At 35.8% G+C, this 19,828-nt stretch overlaps 1 protein-coding gene across 1 annotated transcript in view; it reads left to right on the top strand.

Annotated features, from left to right (window-relative positions):
• The window catches only part of MDN1 (midasin AAA ATPase 1), a 98,408-nt gene that overhangs the window by 45,958 nt on the left and 32,622 nt on the right, over positions 1-19,828 (top strand). The window contains 23 exon segments of the mRNA XM_072408636.1: positions 80-350; positions 1,014-1,173; positions 1,668-1,784; positions 1,895-2,103; positions 2,758-2,906; positions 3,121-3,317; positions 3,788-4,008; positions 4,696-4,809; positions 5,645-5,777; positions 5,902-6,008; positions 6,158-6,291; positions 6,603-6,763; positions 8,045-8,162; positions 9,291-9,501; positions 10,149-10,377; positions 10,463-10,571; positions 11,063-11,230; positions 12,186-12,391; positions 13,510-13,897; positions 14,700-14,809; positions 16,576-17,284; positions 18,200-18,361; positions 18,887-19,160. Coding sequence (XP_072264737.1) covers positions 80-350; positions 1,014-1,173; positions 1,668-1,784; positions 1,895-2,103; positions 2,758-2,906; positions 3,121-3,317; positions 3,788-4,008; positions 4,696-4,809; positions 5,645-5,777; positions 5,902-6,008; positions 6,158-6,291; positions 6,603-6,763; positions 8,045-8,162; positions 9,291-9,501; positions 10,149-10,377; positions 10,463-10,571; positions 11,063-11,230; positions 12,186-12,391; positions 13,510-13,897; positions 14,700-14,809; positions 16,576-17,284; positions 18,200-18,361; positions 18,887-19,160 — 4,657 coding nt within the window.

The raw sequence follows: 19,828 nt of genomic DNA, 5'->3' as shown, positions 1-19,828 counted from the left end.
GTAATTAAGAGTTTTTGTTTTATTATTACAGGCAAGTTTTGTTTTTTTTTTATAATTGTTGTATCATTTACTATTTTAGGCGGATATTAACAGACCATGGCAGCAACTCCTAGAGAAGGTAGGAAATGCAGTCACAACCCTAGTAAGAGACAGTCTTCTTGCTACAGACGTTTTTCCAGATGAGACAGAAATTCTTTTACGATCCTGGAGCCATCTTAACCTTAACCACAAGCCCAAATCAGTGGCAGAAGGAGGCAGAGGCATTACTACAGAGCTACTTAACAAACTAGAGACCCTTCTCGTGCAAATCCAGAGACTTAATGGAAAACTCAACTCCTTTTCAAAAGCAGGTGTGAAATACTTTTAAAAGGTTTTGAATGTGGTAGTAAATATTGCTTTGAAAGAAAAAATGTGGCATTAATGGCTCACCTCAACACATTTTTATACATTATTTATAACTGCAATAATAAGTTCAATAGCTTGTGTCCCACTTTAGATAATGCACTGCTAGTACTGTAGGACAACTCCCTATTTAAAAAATGTATTTGTTGTAATTATCTCTTCATAAACATGCCTTGGTTGGCCATGCATACTTGTTTGTTCCTCTCTAGGGAAGATTATGGTTACCTAATTTCTGTTGTTGCCTGCCCATATGTATAATATGTATGTAGTACATTTTTATGTGGAGAGGGGGGGGCTGAGGAAGCAGCAGGTAGTGCAGCACAGCTTTATAAACTAAAAAAAAAAAAAAAAAAAAAAAAAAAAAGGTAGAGATTAAAGTCAGTTTTCTAAGTCAGTGTGAGTGGCAAGCTGTCTTAACAGCCACCCAGGACTGGAAATTATTACTGCAAAAGGCAACTAACTGTTCTTAGGAAATACATAATTTTTACTATGATAAAAGGGTGCATGGGACATCTTTATTTTTTCTTCTGACATATATGTAATGAGCACTAAATAGGGGGGGGGGGATTGTTGAAATAATTACATGTTTATGCCTTGGTTTCTGATTTTAGAGTTTGCTGTCATTTTGGACCATTTACACCGCTTTAAGGACCAGCTTCTCAATTCTGTAGAGGGACAGAGCAGTGGAACTTTTGAGTGGGTGGACGGAATGTTGGTTCAAGCTTTGCAGTCTGGGGACTGGTTGCTTATGGATAATGTTAACTTTTGCAGGTAATAGTAATCGGTTACTTTATTTTTTCTTTTACAGTAATGTTTTTTTCTTTTTAGTTGGTCCAAATACTGTGTGTTCCTTTGTAACACAGTCTACATTGCTAATATATTGCACGGAAATTATGCATACAAGCAAAAGGATCCTCCAATCGTGCAAGTAGAAATCAGAGTATAGCATTTAAAAATTGTCAAATGTGTATTGAAATCCAAACTATTGATACATTTTTTTTGTAAACGCATATGTCCTCTTAGTAATGTTCCTTATCTTTCTTTTGTATATTTTAAATATGTGTATTTTTTGTTTATAATTACCTGTCCTAAAAACTGCACTGCTTGGACCAGTAAGGTAGCAGTGGAGTTTTTTTTTATATAAATTTGCAGTTCTAAGGTTCCATGTTGCATGTTTCACAGACACATAGCTCTCTATTGGTTAAACAAGATCAGATATCGCCTCAAACCTAAATGTGTAAATATGCTTTGATAATATTTTGCAGCTCCTCTGTACTGGATCGCCTTAATGCATTGTTGGAGCCTGGAGGAGTGCTCACGGTGAGTGAGAGAGGTGTCATTGATGGAAGCATTCCAATTATAACACCACACCCAAACTTTAGGTATGTGTATCCCTTTATTGTACTAAAAATTACTTCTAAGAAAAAAAACTGAGCTTAACTGCTGTGGACCCTTTGTTACTGCATCTAAAATTGTTTTATATTTGGCACAGGCTATTTTTGTCAATGGATCCTTCTCATGGGGAAATCTCCAGAGCAATGAGGAATCGGGGTATTGAGGTTTATGTGGCAGGAGATGGTGATGGAGAATTGTTTGATTCTTTTGACATTAAGAATTTATTACATGGCTTTGGCATTATTGGAGACCACATATGCAACGCTTTGATAGCAGTACATGCTGAAATCAAAGAAACTGTAATTGGTAAGCAGTAGCAACAATCTTGCAACCTTTATTTACTGTGCTTCCCTACTAAATTTAAAATCATGCTATATCATTTTTTTTTTTTTTTTTTATCTGTAACTATACTTTTATATTCTTGAAAATGAGACCATTGGCTGGTGCTCTGGTTTTGTCTCATTTGCTTGGCTACAGCTTGATTGCTATTTTCTTTTCAAGTGTATTCTAAGCCAAAGCATTTGTTTTAGCTTTTGGGTATTTCATATATTTGGAATCCTTGTCAGAGTTTTAGCGTTTGTGTTGATCCCTGTTGGGGAGATTCATCCTTTGTCTTGCTGACCATTAATATTGGTACATAAAATTTATATGAAATCTAAAAATTTGTATGTACATGCCAGTGGAATGCAAATGATCCAATAGGGGTCATCTGTTGGAGTGAAAATATGCCCAGTTTGTCACAGATGGCCAAAATAATAGTCCACAGCTATTACCAGTTTTATCCAAAACAAAGGGTTGTGGTCCGGGAAGGTAATGGGCAACTGAGAGAGGCTCTTATAAACTTGATAATTATGATTTTGCAGTGGTGATTTTAGGAAGTAATAAAATAAATTTTGGCTTAATTTAAATTTTCCATTTGGGTTTAACATGAATTACTACTGACCCATTATGTGTTTTCAGGTTCCCCTTGCAGCTCTCTGTCTTACCTGCTCCATGCTGCTGCATTGATATCACAACAGCTGCAAAGGGGCCTTGGTCTGGAACAGGCTTTCCGAAGAGCCTGCAGTGAGGTGCTTATTTATTCACAGCACTCTCTTTTAGCTCAAAAGGTGAGCTCACTTCTACTAATGTTGCGTAATTCAAAATTGGAGTAACCACATGCATTGCTGGTATTTTGTGTGCATACTTTTTAGTTTATTAAATAAAATATTTTAGTAACCTTTCAAACATAGTAATGGATGTAACCATTTGCAGTTGTGCTTAGGTTTTCTGTAGAATTCTCTAGCATTTCAGTAACATTGTTTGTATGTTTTTGTTTTATAGCAAGTTCAGGAAATTATTACGAGGCATGTTTGTAGTCTTACATCTTCAGACAAAGCCTGTGTGATGTCCATTGGCCTGTGGCCTGACAAAGTGCCCTCTGCTCTTCTTTCTGCTGAAGATTCTATATTGTCTACCATTCTGAGGGATGGACAAGTTCTGGTTTATGTGTTGAACCGACACAGTTTACACTGCAACAGGTAAATAGTATAATGTGTGTGTATGTATGTGTGTGTGTATATATATAAAATTTAGTGTAGATGTCTGAACTATAAATAAAAACCAAAAGTGACCAAATGGTTAAACCGTAATTTTTTTCATTTCCTTGTACAATTGGTGGGGAAATATATTGGTAGTGTGGGGAACATATGCAACATTTACTTGTGCCTGTATTTGTCTGTGAATAGACTTTGTTCATGTTTACTTTCTAGTGATTCTAAAGATTCTAAGTTTGCAATTGTTCTGATATAAGTTCTGCTTCTTCACAAATCCTTTCTTTGTGGGTTTTTACTGGTGTATCTATTTCCTGAGCAGTTCTGTTTTAGCTAGACATATTAAGACCTGTTTTCCCTGCTTGCCCAAAATTTAAATGTAGTTAGTCTAATAGTAATTCAGTAAATGTAGTAGTTTAATGAAATTGACTCTGATTTTTTTCTCCTTCCCCTTACAGGACTTTTCCTCTTACTTTGCAAGATCTTGAAAAGATAGGGCAATCTTATCCTACAGACAGTTTTAATTTTAGAGCTGTAGAGTTAGAAGCTCAGTGGATGGATGAACCTTTTGTTGTTCAGCAGTGTGTCCAGCTTGTCATGGAGAAATCAACATCTGTAGACTGGATGCTTAGGATGCGTTGGCTGTGCCACTTGACAAAAAATTTACCAGCCGAAATGGGTATGTAATTTCTGCTGTATGTTTTGTCTCTCATATGTTATGATATGACATATGATGACACCTTATATACTTTTGAAAATAAACCAAGATACTGAATTTTACCTGAGCAAACAGGGAAATGCTTTGCCTTTAAATGTCAATAAAATCACCATGAATAAATATATCCACTGTGTGGAATTTTTAAAACAATTACTTAAAAGGTAACAAACTCACATGGACTTTGTCTATATCTCAGTTTTCTTTTTACAGGTGAAACTATTTTGTACTTTTGGGTCAGTTTTAGTTGGTTATTTGATGTTATCTTCGATGCAGTATTGTTTGCTATAGATGAAAATAGATAAATAGATGACACTGTGTCTTTACATAAAGTGTGTAACAATCTGCAAAGTGTAACTTTACAGCTTCAGTTTGTTACACACATATGAGGCACCATATATTATACTTGTGTGACCCAAGGATAACCTAAAAAATTTTTTCTAATAGCATTATGAGTTAAACAAAATATTTTTTTTTACTTAAGTATGTGCACTATTTCGTTTTTTAGGAATGTTGATGTACTGTAGATTAGGAATGTGCAGTTTTGCATTAAGATACTTGTTTATATCTTTTTAGGTATGCAAACCTTGTGTATTTTTGTGGTAGCATGACTGGTGAAAACTGACTTTTTCTTCTTCAAATTGTGAACAGATCAGATCCATATGGAGATAGATGCTGGAGCACATGCTTTGAACAAATTTTACTCTAGTCCACTCCCTAAAGAAATGTGCAGCGTAGTAAAACTTATTCAGACTTTCATTTTAGGTAGGTGGCTGAATAGTCTTTGTACATAAAGAAAAACCTCTTGTTCAAACATATTTCACTTTGGCATTTGTTTTGATTTCAAATTATAGTTTACTAATGATTTTATTTGAAACTGTAATAGTTTGTTACTTCCAAATTGGATAATTTACCAGGCTTAGAAAAAGTTTGACTGTATCTGCCTTCATTTAAATTCTGTGTGACTTACTCATAGAATCCAAAAAAGATTTATTTTGGTTATCTGGTATACAAATGAAATAAACACGATTGAATAATTTAAAGGAACCATTAAATGTGTCTGTGTTCCTTCCCACCTCATGACAAGCCCCGACCTGTGTTTTTTCAATTGTTAACAGCAAGTGCATGTTTTTTTCCTATTAAGGAGTTATGTTGCCTGTGTCATAGCAAATTGTACCAATGTGAGTTATTTCTTAATTAATCTTTAACTTAGTGGTATAATGCAGTGGATGTGACATTCACTTAACATTCACTGCTGGCACAAAGGAAAATGACAGATACACACTGCTCCCGGTTGAGGGTATCAAGGTTATCACAGCAGTGGAATACTCTGATGCATTCCTCTTCCTAGGAAGTGAACATGTCATAGTGTGCCTATTCTGTGGTCATTTTAGTTAACCTGGGACCAAAAAGTTTTCAGCTTAACACAGATTCATGGTTTTCAGACATTCAGATCGTTCTTCTTTGTGCCTGGATGTGGTGAACTGTAGTCAACACCACACTCATTGCTGCTTTCAAAGCTATGGACTGTGTTTTGTCACTTCAATCAACTACTGCAGATGTATCTACCTGGTGTGTTTTCATTTTATTTTACTATTAGATGAGAATTGCATACCACTTGATCTTCGTTGGAATATGCAGTTATTGGACTTTGTGAAGCATTCCCTTAGCCTTGACACGGGCATGGAACCTGACAAAGAGCTATTTAGCATGCTGGACAATGTTACAAACAGGTACTATTTGCATTGAACAGTGTGTTTGTGTAACATTGGATGCTGAATTCTTAAAAATGTATGTAATTGCAATTTAAAGGACGCGTCACAATTGTAATTTTGAATCTCATTATTTTCTTCACAGGGGAATGGTCTATCTCAACCGGCAGCGTCAGTCGTACATAGAGACCCTTTCATCTAAAAAGCTAAAGAGATCAAGTGCTTTGAAAATTGCTGTAGATTTTCACCAAGGTAACCTTAACTTGAAGACAATAAAGGCTACCTAATTAGTTGAATATGTTGGATTCATCAATCTTTATGTAAATAACTAGAATAAAAAGTTTTGTATACAGTAATAATTTTAATACTGTGGTTTTTCCTGATTTTTTTTTTTTTTATAGATCCAGCTGTTCACCATGACCTTCCTCACCCAGTGGTTGCCCATCTTGTTGCATTCTTTGACCTGTGGGACATGCTTGTCTTTGAGTACCTTCAGTCGAACCACACTCCGCTATCAAACGAAGCGGCAAGTGAGGTGAGATTTTGTTTTCTGAACATAATTCCAAAATAAAATGTATTAGGTTCTATTTAAGATGGAGCTGAACTTGACAGTGTTCTACAGTAAACCAAGAACAATTTTGTCATTTTTTAAAGTATGTGCAATATGCTAGATATAGTAAATACTGCCTGTGTTGCTCTTTTAGGTAAAAACATTTAGTTATAGTAGTTTTGTTCTTTATCATTATGTACTAAGTGGTTTACAGTATTTTTTGTGTAAACCAAAAAAGTTTAAATATATGGTGGAGTGAAATAGTATATTTAGTAAATTAGATTTTTTTTTTACAGTTGTTAAGTTGCCTCCGGTGGCGTGATCGGTTCAGAGGGTTGTCTGAGACAGTTGGATTGGAGAGCGCTGATCTGGCCTTGCTAACCTTTCATTGGCAGTGGGTAACTAAATACTCCTTGAAACCAATTACTCAGCTCTTCCTTGGACATGAGCATCACAGGTTGGTTTAATCGCATCTATACCTAATATGATCTGCTAAAAGCGCTTCATTTCTGCTAAATAGAAAAATTATGGCTAAGACTAGTTCATAAATATATTGTGTTTATAAAGGGTTATTATAAATTCTCTTCATGTTGTGCATCTTCATTTTATAACTAATAACAAAGGTGAGGGCAGCAAAGGTTAAAAGAAATGCTCATTATTAATTTGAATGCCAAGGAAATAACTAAATTTTGCTTATTTTGCATACACCTATGCGTTAGAATCACATATATTTCACCCAGTATGAATGTCTTGCTCTTTTTTGGTACCTTTCACTAAATTTATCTTCTGGCTCAATTGTTTAAAGATTTCCTGTGGCAAATTGGTTGATTATTTAAGACCTAGTACAAACAACCAGATCTCCTACCTAATTTTATGCTTAACCATCTAAGAAGGCTCATTTTCCAATTTTTATGTTAGAAATCCCAAAACATTGTGCACATGCGTGTTCAATATTTTGCCTTGCCATTTTTTTTTTCCCTGAGATGAAAAGTGTTTGGAATTCTGATCAATTTCATACGGTCATATATATATACACACAATGCATTTTGTAGTTTTGATCAATATTTACTAGTATCCCCATTAGCTTCTTAGCTTAGAATCTTGGCAGCATGCCAGCCCCTTCATGTAAATACCCAGCAGGTGTTGGAAAGGAACTGGAAACAGGAAGCAGAGTAGTAGTGGCCATCTTTAAAAACCACAGAAAGCCTCAAGTTGGTACCTGACACTTCTAATGTCTCACAATAGCGGCATATTATTGCGTGTTGAGTTTGTAATGCACTTGAACGTTCCAAGTTTTCTACCATGATGCATTTTTTGGAGCTTATTACAATGCACATCTAAAGTAAAAATATACTGAGTCCCATTATTAAGTGGCAGTAATAGTGACCCTACAACTGGTGAGAACGGTCACATGAAGTGTATTGCATGTCATTAGACATTCTTTTCCCTGTAATCGGAAGTACTGATTTTTCAGCTCCCACAATGGACCCAGGCAGTGATGAGCAATGTTAAGTTGGGTATGAGGGGAAATCTGACATAAAGTCAAATTTTCATTCTATGCCATTCTGTTTTGCCACAATGTAAGTATTTAAATATTATTCACATTGTTGCTTTATCAATTCTGTAATAATACTTAATGTTGTTTCATTTTACCCTGGTGATTGCAAATATTTAGGTAATGTATTTCTCTTGAGCATGTGCACACATTGTACAAATTAATTTATTTATTCATTTGTAGACTGTTGCAGGAGGTTCAGTCTGTCTCCATGAGTATTCAGGAATGTCTTTTATCCACTCGGATGCCTGCCAGTGTAAAGCTGCTTCAAAAAATTCTTGGTAGACCTCTACCTTTCAAGGTAATATGTCCATGTGTGTGAGTGAACAAGTTTATAAACACTTGTGAACATAAATGGTTGCACTAAAATTGGAGTATAAACCTATGTATAGATATGTATGTGTAAAATTTATTTCCATGAGTTATTTGTATTTACCAGTACTTTCATTCCATGTGATACATCCAAAATAGACTCCTAATATTTTTTTTCCAAATTGATAAAAAATGTTGCCATTAGGCTTTAACTGTTTAAACTCTGGCTTCCTTATGGATGAGAAAAATGTTTGTTTCTGCCATGGCCCTATTTGCAGCAACTTTGTCATTACATTACAAATTAAAGTAGTACACCAATCACTTTAAGGGAACGGGCAGAGGGAGCTATTAGGGTAAGCAAATGGTTAATAAGGGATTAAATAGTAATTTTTTTTTTTTAAGCGGTCCTAAATCAAAATTTTTTACCTTACATAAAAGGGTAGACAACCTTTTTATATAAGGTATAAAATTACCTTACTTTTTTGGGAGGGGTTTTAAATTTGAATTTTTTTCTTTTGTTTTATTTGAGCTTTACCTTGTCAGGGTATAATAGACATCTGTTTGTCTGTAGCTAAAAAGAAACTGCTGATGAAACCCAAAAAAAATCTTTAATAGTTTAATTCTTTTGTGTCCTGAACAGTGTTTACCACTATGGTTAAGTTTATAAGGGAATCTTTTTACAGCAGAACCACTGTGGTTCACTATTTACCATTATTCACATTCCCACCCTTGGTAATCAGGGTTACCAACTGGTTTCAAAGTCTTCAACAAAGACTTGCAAATACCTGTCAAAACAGCATTCAATACTTCCGACTTTAAGTGGTTGAAAATGGGCGACCAGTGACAGGTCAACGAGCAAACGTACTCGGCGTCAATGCGTTGAAGCAGCTATCAGATGCTTCAAGAGCTAGTGTGAACTGCTGTCTCATTTTTATTTGATGACGCTTAAGTCTGTGGAGGTTTATAAATTGTATTACATTTTTTTGGGGCTTGGTTATTCTTATGCCTGTTTAGGAGCAATGTTGGGATAGTCTTATACATGTTTACAAGCACTGTAAATTTTAAGTTTGCTAAAGTTTTAAAGAAATAGTCCTTTTATTCCTTTTGAATTTTACAGGAGGAGTCTGTTGTCCAGTGTATGGATAAACTGAAGGTTCTCAGTGCTTCCCTTAATGTAGTGGATCTGAGACCAACTAAAGAAGAGAGCAGCTGGCAGCTTGAAGTCTGCAGAATAAAAACTGCTAGCTTTGCTTGGGAAACTAAACGTAAATTACTTCAAGAATGGACATCCATCCTTCGTGCAAATCACCAAGAAGATGTGAAGACTGGTAATGGTTTTCATATTCATATGGTATTTCATTTGAACATTATGTACAGTATTGTGCTAAGGTTTTAGACGTGTGAAAAAATGCAGTAAACAAAGAGTGCCTTTACAAATAGAAGTGTTTTTTTTTTTTATTAACCACGCAAACTTAATGAACACAAGACATCTAAATTGAATCAATATTTGGTGACCACCTTTTTTGCCTTTAAAACTGCATGAATTCTTTTAGGTACGCTTTCACACAGTTTTTGAAGGAACTTGGCAGGTTGGTTGTTCCAAACATTTTGGACAACTAACCACAGATATTTATGTAGATGTAGGCAGCTTCCAATCATTCAGGCTAGATGTAATCCTAGCCATACTTAATGTTGAGATTGGGGCTCTCTGTTGACCATACCATCAGGACTCCTTGTTCTTTACACTAAAGATGGTTCTTAATGACATAGGCTATATGTTTGGGGTTGTTCTGCTGAACAAATCCTTCACTTTGTTTATTTATAAAAATTGATGAACTATTCTAAATGTAAGTATTGTAACTTTTTTCACACGTGTCAAGTACTTTTGCGTTGTATTGTAAATATACTAGAAAGACTGAAAATCAACCTTTTGCTGGTTTAGTTATAAATGTGCTATCAATATTTGTTTTTGCAGAGGAGCTCTGTTTGACTGTGGAATTGCTGAGTTCGCATATCAATAAACTGAAGATTCTTTTGTTTTCTGATGATAAAAATACTGATGATAGCTTGTATACAAAATTGAACCAGGAAGATTTAGCACAGCTCTCAAGTAAAGTTCAGATGTGGCCTGGCATGGAATATCTCATGCTTCTGTGGCAGTACAAACTGATGACTGACCTGCTGTCACATTCTTACTATGTAAGGTAATAAACGGCATTTTATTTATTTCCTATTCATAGATTTGTGTAAAAACTATGTAGTATAATTATATATTGTTTGCCTTCACAGAAAGAACATGCAATCTGACTTGAATCAGCTGGTCTCATTTTGTTTGAAACAAACCTCACTGCCTTCACAGCATCTGCGAGCTTTTAACTTTCTTATTCAGCATTCTGAGGTAGGTGGTGTGGTTTCTGTGCAAGCAATACTTATACTTTTTTTTTTCTACCACAAAAAACAAAAAAAAAAACGTAAGAATGTCATGTTACACAATAAAGTGGAATTAATTCTAGTTTGTACTTTTGACCCTGTACTGCTGGGGTCGCGGCCATCTTCTTCCCTCTCTTCCTTGTTTCGATATGTGGCCATCTGGTTTGATAACCTAACTCCAGAGCAGGTGTTGAACTTCAATTCTATCTATGCCTTTCTTTTTTCCTCATGTCATCACTAAAAAGTGGAAGTGAAGGAAATGCAGCAAATTATAACTTTGTAGTTGAAACTGGTACTTAATAAACTAGCAAAGGTTTTGGGACTCCTTGGTTCTCTATAGATTTCCAGAGGAATGTGATGGTAATTCAGATTGCACATTATTACTATTTGGTGACTGTTAACATTAAGAAAGATTAGTAATTTAAAATGGCCATTTAAAAACGTGGTTTCTTCTTTTAGATCAGTTCCGGGGACGTTGCATTGCTGTGGTCTGAACTTATATGCAGTGTATTTTCATCTTTCTGGAATAGTACAGTGAGCACCGATCCAGATTACTGGTCATCCTGGAAACCAGCCTCATCTCCAAATGAAATCACAACAAAAGTTCTTCTCGAACCTTCTGTGAAGGTAAACTATTGTACTTATTCAATCTTAAAATTCAGCACATTTTATTTTTAAAGCTTAAGGGTGCAGTTACATACAAAAATCCCACAATGTAGTGTTTTTGACATATGTTCACCCCTCTTGCTTTAAGTACCTGAATCTGTCTTGATATCTGGTCCTGTCATCCTTTGCAGAGCACATCAGCCTAGAATAAGGAGGAGTAAGCAGTCTATGACTTACTAATGTAGTGTTACTACTTATATTGTAGGTGCTAAAGTGACAACGCTATATTCTGTAAGGCCAAGTCTACACAGACTGTATCCCCAGGGTTTAAATGCCCATGTTTTGACTTCTTATGCATTCCAATAGGTCAGTTCACACCTGAGTGTTTGTGGGCAGTACATTTTTGAGCTTTAAAGTGAAGCCTTCTTGTTGTGTTTTAACTGCTTGTAACAGTTTGTAAATGGCTATATAAATGCTTCTATTGAAAAAAGGGAAAACATTACAGGTCTGTATATGGGTTTAGAAACCCTTCCATAATTTTTAGATTTAGCTTTTTAAACATCTAGAAACTTCTACAAACACCCATAAATCCATTATGGGCGTTTATAAACTTTTTTAGGCTTGTTTTTAAAATGCTGGTACAAACAAAAGCGCATTCAAAGGTGGAATTGACATTTAAAAGTGTTTAAAAATGGTCCATATTGACATAAATCCTTAACATTGAAAGTGTGAAACGGTGTAGCATCATCGCCTGGCAGAAATATGTGAAACATATTTTACCAGTTTAGTGTATACACATGTAAAGTATATGTTCAGCCTAAACTTTTTACTTTTAGCTTTGTATAGAGCAGAGAAGAGTTGAAACTTCTTGGGTTATTTTTTGTTGTCTTTAGCTCCCCCCCCCCTCCAGAATAACATTCAGTTGTAAATTTTAATGATGAATACATTTTAATTTTTCATGTACATTTTTTTTTAGGGTCCTGCTATTTTAACTAGAGCTGTCTTCTCCAAATGCTTCTGTGAAGTTCTGATGAACAGCAGTACACCAAAACCATGGGATATGAGCGAGCAGATGATCTTTAATGTTAGCCTGGGAGAGGCAGCTGAGAAAACACATCAATTACAAGTGATCAGCTCAACACTGTGGACAAATATGGCAGTTTCTTCTTTGGCCAGTTTTAGGTCCATAGCTTAATTTATTTTTTTGTTTCCGTTGCATGTGTTTATATGTGTAAACATTTTCTAAAACCCTCATTTTAATGCTGAGTCAAAATTAAATAAATCATATAGCACAAACACACAACTTGCATAGATGGCTCTTTAACAATAGAAGGGAGTATAGCTTAATACTGTACTGTACATAACAGCATTTTTTTGGCTGTGATGTTTAGGGCAGTTTGATAGAAAGTTAGGTTTTCAGGAGCTCTTGGTGATTAATTGTGGTAATTGTATAGGTAAAGATAACTGTTCATAAATGAGTACCTAAAACTTAAGTTATTTTTATTTAACATTAAATGTTTTGATCAAGTAGGGAGTTTACATCTTTTTAGATCTAATATTTCCCTTCCCCCACAGCAACCTAAGCAAAGTCATTAGACGTTAAATGTAGACCTGTGAGAATGGATTTTGTCTTGTAGTTATAAAGTCTTCTGTTTTCAGAAGAATGTTTTTTTTTTGTTTTTTTTTTTTTTAAAGGTAAAAAGGATTGTTTCTTGATACTTTATACACGTTAGCATATTTTTAGTTTAAAAAACTAAGTTAAACAAAGAGAATTTATTCAATGCTTAACAAAAACATTGTAGCCAAGGTTCAGTTTGCTACTGCTTAGGATAGCACCTGGTGTTAAAGTTATGGAGTTGGCAACTTTCAGAGTTCACCTCCACTGAGAAAATACTCCTCTGTTGTGAGCTTGGAACACAAATGTCCCCAAAATACATGTTGAAGTGCTTTCACATCTTGTTGAGAATAGCTAAATACCTAAGTATGCATCGTCTGGGTCCTGTGTAGAAACATAAGTTAAAGTAAAGCAAAGCTAGGAAAATTATGTAGACTGACATCTCTTCCTAATTCTTGTTGTCTGACTTTCATGTTAATCTCCCAACTTTTTTTAAATATTATTATTACTTGCATTTTTGCAATTGCATATTTGTGTTGTATTTGTAACCAAATCTTTTTAAGACACAAAGTGATGTCAGGTATTGTTTTACACCCTGTTATGAAACAGAGGTTTGTGGAAAGTTTAAAAAAATCACACACTGATCAGTACAATTGTCACATTTTGGGTCTATTTCTGTTCACAGGAGCACAGATTCTAGACTTCAAGGCCTTTTACTATATCACCATTTTGTTGCATTAAAGGACCTTGTGCCGTCCACCATCCAAGAAGAATTTTTACAGTATTGTGATCATCTACCCTCAAAAGATCTCTCTGCGTATCATTACATCCAGGACATTCTTAGAGACTGGTCTAGCCAGGAAAAGTTGCCTGGGAACATAATTAAACTTTTGTTAACGTGCTTGCAGCAGTTTTACGACGATGTTGATGATTCAGTTCGGGCTGCTGAAGCATCCCATCGAGGATCCCTGTGGATCAACTTGGGATTGTTGCAGATTCACCTGTGGCTCCCACAAACTACATTTGATCCAGCAATAAAGAGGAAGTACAAGCTGCAATATGCAGAAGAGGAGGTAAGAAAATGTATTGCGTGTCTGGGTAAAAGAACGCACATATGTAGTTCATCTCTTCCATTGATCCTAATTTATCCCTTTAGCAGACCATAGCAGAAATCCAAATTGAAAAAATTCAACTGAACTCTGTAGCACATGCAATGTAACAGCTAAGTAAATGAAATAAACCATGAACATCTTTACAGACTTGTACACACATGGAATAGTTATCGCTAGAAAACGAACGATTAACGACTGATCATCAATTACTCACGGTTATTTTAATTGATTGTATAGTGCACTATTCTGTACATGCTGTAACGATAAGATGGATCAAATATAATCCACTAATAATGTACACACACTAGATTGTTTGAATGATGCAGGATGTGACGCGTACCGCAGAACCATCTACGAACACTGAACGACCTTACACACCATAGATAGCGAATGATCGTTGCCCAATCAGATCCGCTGGGACTGTCTTTCGTTTCCACTAACATTCCTCATTGTTCTTGGCCAGTTGCTCAATTTTTTGTTAACGTTTATCGGACGACTGGTTGTTAATTGATCATTTGCAACCATATTTATGGCAAGTGTGTACATAGCCTTAGAAACAAATTGCCAATCAGGCACTATTTCTGGCTTATTTTAAACTCCTCTTATTTCGAAGTCATGCCTAATTTAGATAAACTATTAGGTTGGTTAAGAAATGAAGAAAAAAAAAAAAAGAAACAAACATGGTTAATTCATATATGTTCAAACTCCTTGTCCCATCACTTTGTTCTACCAACTGTTCTGTATCTGTTTAATATGTTTTTAGTTACATCAACTAAATTATGAATGCAAAACAAGGAATTTGTCTAGTACTCTTCTGACTGGAAAGGAGATTGAAGATGAAAGTTTGAAGAAGCACATTCATCCACATATCAGGTAATTCATGTATTCTGGAGTTTAAATAATGTTGGATCTAGGTAGGGAAGATACTTGGGGCACTGGTTTCCAGCTACAAACATTTTCGTGTGGATTCTTGTTACTTTGCACTAGCTGCTTATATATTCTTTGTAAGATGTAAGTCTTGAAAGTAATATGATAGTAACTTCTAGACAAGGTATTGGTCAACTGCTCCCCAAACAGTGGTAGTTGTCAGTTTGCTATGTTTACCACTGACATCAGAACCTGACACCACAACTGAGTTGTGGCACGGACAAAGCATGTAAATCTGCATTCTGTCTGTCGTAATCGTATTAAATCTAAGCTTTTCATTAAACTCCTAATACATGTAGGCATGCTGGTAGTAGAAAAGGCTACACTGCATTGCTTGGTGTTTTGGTTGTCATTTTTGTCATTTCTCAAATCAGCTGGGGCATGCCCCTTAGTCACACGTTGCCCCATCAGGTGTTTGTTCAAATTTGGGAACAGATAATAGTTCAAAGGGGCCAGGTCAGGTGAGTAAGGGGGGATGGTGGACCTATTGGAAACCCAGGGTGTTCAGTTTGGCAGCCACAACAACGTTGGACATGTGCTCAGGTGCATTGTCCTGCAAAAAAAGGATCCCTTTGGTCAACTTTCTACAAAGTTTCATCCTAATTTCCTCCTTCAGCTGGTCCGGGAGGTTAGCATAATACTGTTGGGTGATACTAGAGCCCTGAGGTAGGTAGTCCACCAACAGAATACCATCTTTGTCCCTGAAAACGGACGCCATGACTTTTTTTTTTTTTGTCCGATTTCTGGGTTCAGAACTTCTTCAGACGCGGATGCCCACTGTGGCACCATTCCTTTGACTGTTCCTTGTTTTCAGCATCATAGATGTGGAGCCAGGTTTCATCCTCAGTCACAAACCTAGCCAAAAAGTCCTGTGCAGCTTCGAAATGGGCCAAAACAGCTTTGGATGCTTCGACTCGTTCCTTCTTCTGATCACTGTTCAAACATTTCGGGCACCCACTTCACTGAAAGCTTGCGCATGTCTAGGATAGTGGTGATAACAAACCCAACACACTCCCGTGACATGTCAAATATCTGGGCTATCTCTTTTGCGGATATTCACCGGTCCTCAATAATCAGCTCATGGACAGCATCGCAGGTTGCCGGGTCAGTGGAGGTTGGGGGGCGCCCACTGCAGGGCTCATCTTCAACGATGAAATGCCCAGTCTTGAAACGAGATATCGAGATTTTGACAGTGCTGTAGGAAGGACACTTCTCCCCCAGTGTTTGTGACATCTCAGTGTGAATGTCCTTCGCTGACTTTCCCTGGAGAAACAAAAACTTCATGACAGCCTGTAACTCCAACGACGTGAAACTTGCTTGTGCCTCTGACATCGTACCATGGTGTGTTTAGTTTAAAATGGCTCAGTATATATATATATATAAATTTGTTTTTTCTTTTTTTTTTGCAACTTTGCTCATTGTTTTGTTTACCACATTTTCAAATTCTGAATGTTTGTTATAGCAGTATAAAATGTATATTTTGGTCCTGGGGTGTACACTGTGGACAGTGTATATGAATAGTAGGCAAAGTTTTAAAATATCCTTACCTTTGTGGCCACACCCATTTTCTTCAAATGCATGTCTTCTGCCCTAGTTTTCTTTTTTTTCAATCGCTCCACATTTGGGAGGTGTGTATGTATGTATATGTACATTTTTTTTGTTAATAACGTTGCCTATCTTTTTGTCATATATATATATTTTTTTTTAACTAGTGTTCTACTACAAAGAATTAAAAAATTGAAAGCAGTGGTCCACAATCTTTCCAAAAAGCAGGCTTATCGCCCAAGTAGCCCCAACTACGACACGTTGTTCCAAGATGTCCACAACTACCTCAACAGCATTGGCAAAATGTCTTCTATTCAGGACTTTGCTACACGACTTCAGAAAGCCTTGAGTGGGAAGGGCACAAAGTCAAGACAAGGACTTTCAAACCTGTTATCAGAGGAGGCAGCATGGCAACTATCACATCACCAGTTTAGGAAACGCCTGGCAGAAGACTATTCCCATTATCCAGACATGGTAACCCCCCTTCAAGCTGCTATTTTGCAAGTTCAACATGGTATAAGGATAATGGCCTCCGAACTCTTTATCACAATGAACAATAACCTCATTTCTTCAGTTAAAATAACAATTTTGCTCAGTTCCTTGCTTGCTTTCCCCTCTACATGTGATACCTTTCCAACGTACTACTCCCGAGCAGATAACTTGTGTTCTGTTGGTTCTCTTGATATTTTGAAAAGCCTTAAAAAACTATCACAGAAATATCCATCCAAAGACCAGTCTACCAATGGACAGGATTTAAGTTCTTGCCTCACTAAAGAGCAGCTACTAGTGAATGGGCTGCTTTACCTGCGTTCTCATGTTCTTTGCAAAGGAGAAATGGATGAGCAGTCCCTGAACCTTTTTAGGCACATTAACCAGGTTAGTCATTCTCATTTTGTTCTCTGGTATCTATATTTGTTGCAACAGGAATATTGAAGTATATATACTATTAGATAATAAAATTTGTAACAAACAGAGATAGGAAGCATATTTAATTATAGAATTAATGAGAACCCACAGTGAAGACAACTACCTTTTCCTAAAAATGCTCTAAAACTAGGGTCATTATAAGATTTTTTTTTTTTTGCAAGATCCACACCCTGTGTCTTGTGACGTTCAGTAAAAGCTGAAATGAAAAACAGAGTACACTTTGTTTTATGTGTGATGCTACCAATTACCTGTGGAGATAAACAAACAAGAGAAAGTGATATTACGCCTTCTGACTCCTGTAATCTTCCCCTTTAAACTCTTTACCTAAAGCTCCTTTGCCCAATTTAGCTATGAATATTAATAGATGCACAATAAAAAGGTAAAAAGTTGTCACCATTTGTTGATTTCAAGGCTTGGTGTTGCCCTTTTGCCCTGCTAATATAGGCGTTGGCCAATGAGTCCTTGATAAAATCTTGTTTTACCAGCAGCTCTGTGTAGTTATGTTTGGCCAAACTATAATGTAAATCAGATCATTAAATTTAACAAAGTTTTACTTTTTTAAATGAGTCACATGTTCGGGTTACCTTTAAACTTTGTTTGAATTGTGACCCTGGATACGACAGCAAATAGTTTGTGGTGAGTGATTCAATTTTATATTGAGATGAAAAACGTATTTGCTTCATAGTGCACTCATAAATAAATGCAAAAAAACATGTCTATAACTCTGTGTTTTTGGTTTTATTTTCCTAATTGCTGGGATTTTTTACATCATCAGTTCTACCATCTCTTAGGTCTGCTACTTAATTACATATCTTTATTATCATTTCTCTAAAGTAAAATCCTTTTTTAAACGTCTTTTCCAAGGCTATAATCAATGAGTGGGATGAGCAGGAGCAGCGAGCTCGAGATCGGGAGCAGGAGGAGAACAGCCTATATAAATACAAAACGAAGAGTCTCGGTTCTGGAGTCACAGAAGAACAAGAAGATGAGAATGAATTCCGCCTTCATTTTCCCACTTACGAACAAGTATGGCTATAACATAGTGTTAAGTTTGTAAGGATTTTTATTCAATACCAAGTAGAGACAATCTGACAATATAAGAACTTTGACTTCTCTATCATGGGTTAAAGCTGATCTCCTTCCTTAACTTCAGTATTGCACAGTTGTGCAAGTACCTCTTCTAAAATTAAATAATTTACTTTGATTTTACCACATTATTTGTGTGTTCAAAAGAATCTTCCACAATAGTGACAGATCAGCGTTTTTTACCTGGTTCGAGGATGTTCTGCAACATCCAGCTGGAAATACCCTGGCCTACCTTTCTCATTCACCTGTTTCATTCATGATGATTAAAATAGAGTATATAGAGAAAATGAATAAGCAGGTTAAATGTCAAATTTAAATAAACTATGAATTTTTGTAGCAGTAATTCAGATGAATGTTTTATTTTTTTTATTCCTTTAGAGGTTTTACAAGTTACACCTTTGTTTTATGCATTATCTTTTTGCATTCCTTTTTGTATGTTGTAACACTACTCTCTATTTGCTGTAGGATTTTGCAGATATAACAGCGCAGCCCAGTTTAGATGAACGTATGGATACCGAAACCAGTGATGGTGAATCAGAGGAAGCAGATGACATATTAGTGTCTGAAAGTTCGGCACAGACCTTAATGAATACTCACCAGCAGCTATGTTTGAGTACTGCCAGATCTCTGTGGTATCACCAGAACTCAGAGCAGCAATTTTCCAAACATTACATCAGTTTGTTTTTGTCATGTTACCGGACAAGCGCTACCCTTGTGGAAAATCTGTATCCCTTAATTGGTATGCTTTTGTTTTTTCTTCTGTGAAAAGATGATTAAAAAATATATATTGTCGTATAATAGGTGCTTAGGTATGTAAACAAAGACAAGATAGACACGTGGGTTTTTTTTGTAGTAGTACATCTTGTATTCAATGATCAAATTTATTCAATACAGAATCATTGTGATACAAAATCGAATGTACATAGCAACATTAGTTTTGATGGCATAAAGTAATTAACTTGCCATCAAGTAGATACTAGACAAAAGAAACCCACTCTAATAATACAGAAAGTTAGACTGCAACTGCAGAAGTATAGACAATGAGGTAGGAAGTGGCGCACAGACGAAAAAGACCGAACCCAAAACGTTTTGCCCAAACAGGCTTCTACAGGGGTTGCTGTGCGTCTGGTAGAGCAGTTGTAAATATGACACGCAGTTTAAATATGCAAAATATAGATAAATGTAAATGTAATGAACAATTCATATATTCAAAAATATACACATACAAGCAGTCATTACCAGAAGTTACCCGAGGTGTTTATGTGTAATATACCAAATGTTGAAATGTGAATGTTAGATAACAGAATCTAGTTTAAAATGGAAAGATAAACATGATAGGAGAGTTTACCACATTCATCTTTCCATTATAAATTGGTCTACAATTGGTATTTGCGAGTTTAAACAAGA

The sequence above is a fragment of the Pyxicephalus adspersus genome, chromosome 4 (genome assembly GCF_032062135.1).
Source record: "Pyxicephalus adspersus chromosome 4, UCB_Pads_2.0, whole genome shotgun sequence".
Taxonomy (NCBI): domain Eukaryota; kingdom Metazoa; phylum Chordata; class Amphibia; order Anura; family Pyxicephalidae; genus Pyxicephalus; species Pyxicephalus adspersus.
The sequence above is the reverse complement of the archived record's forward strand: the minus strand, read 5'-3'. Positions and strand labels throughout refer to the sequence as shown.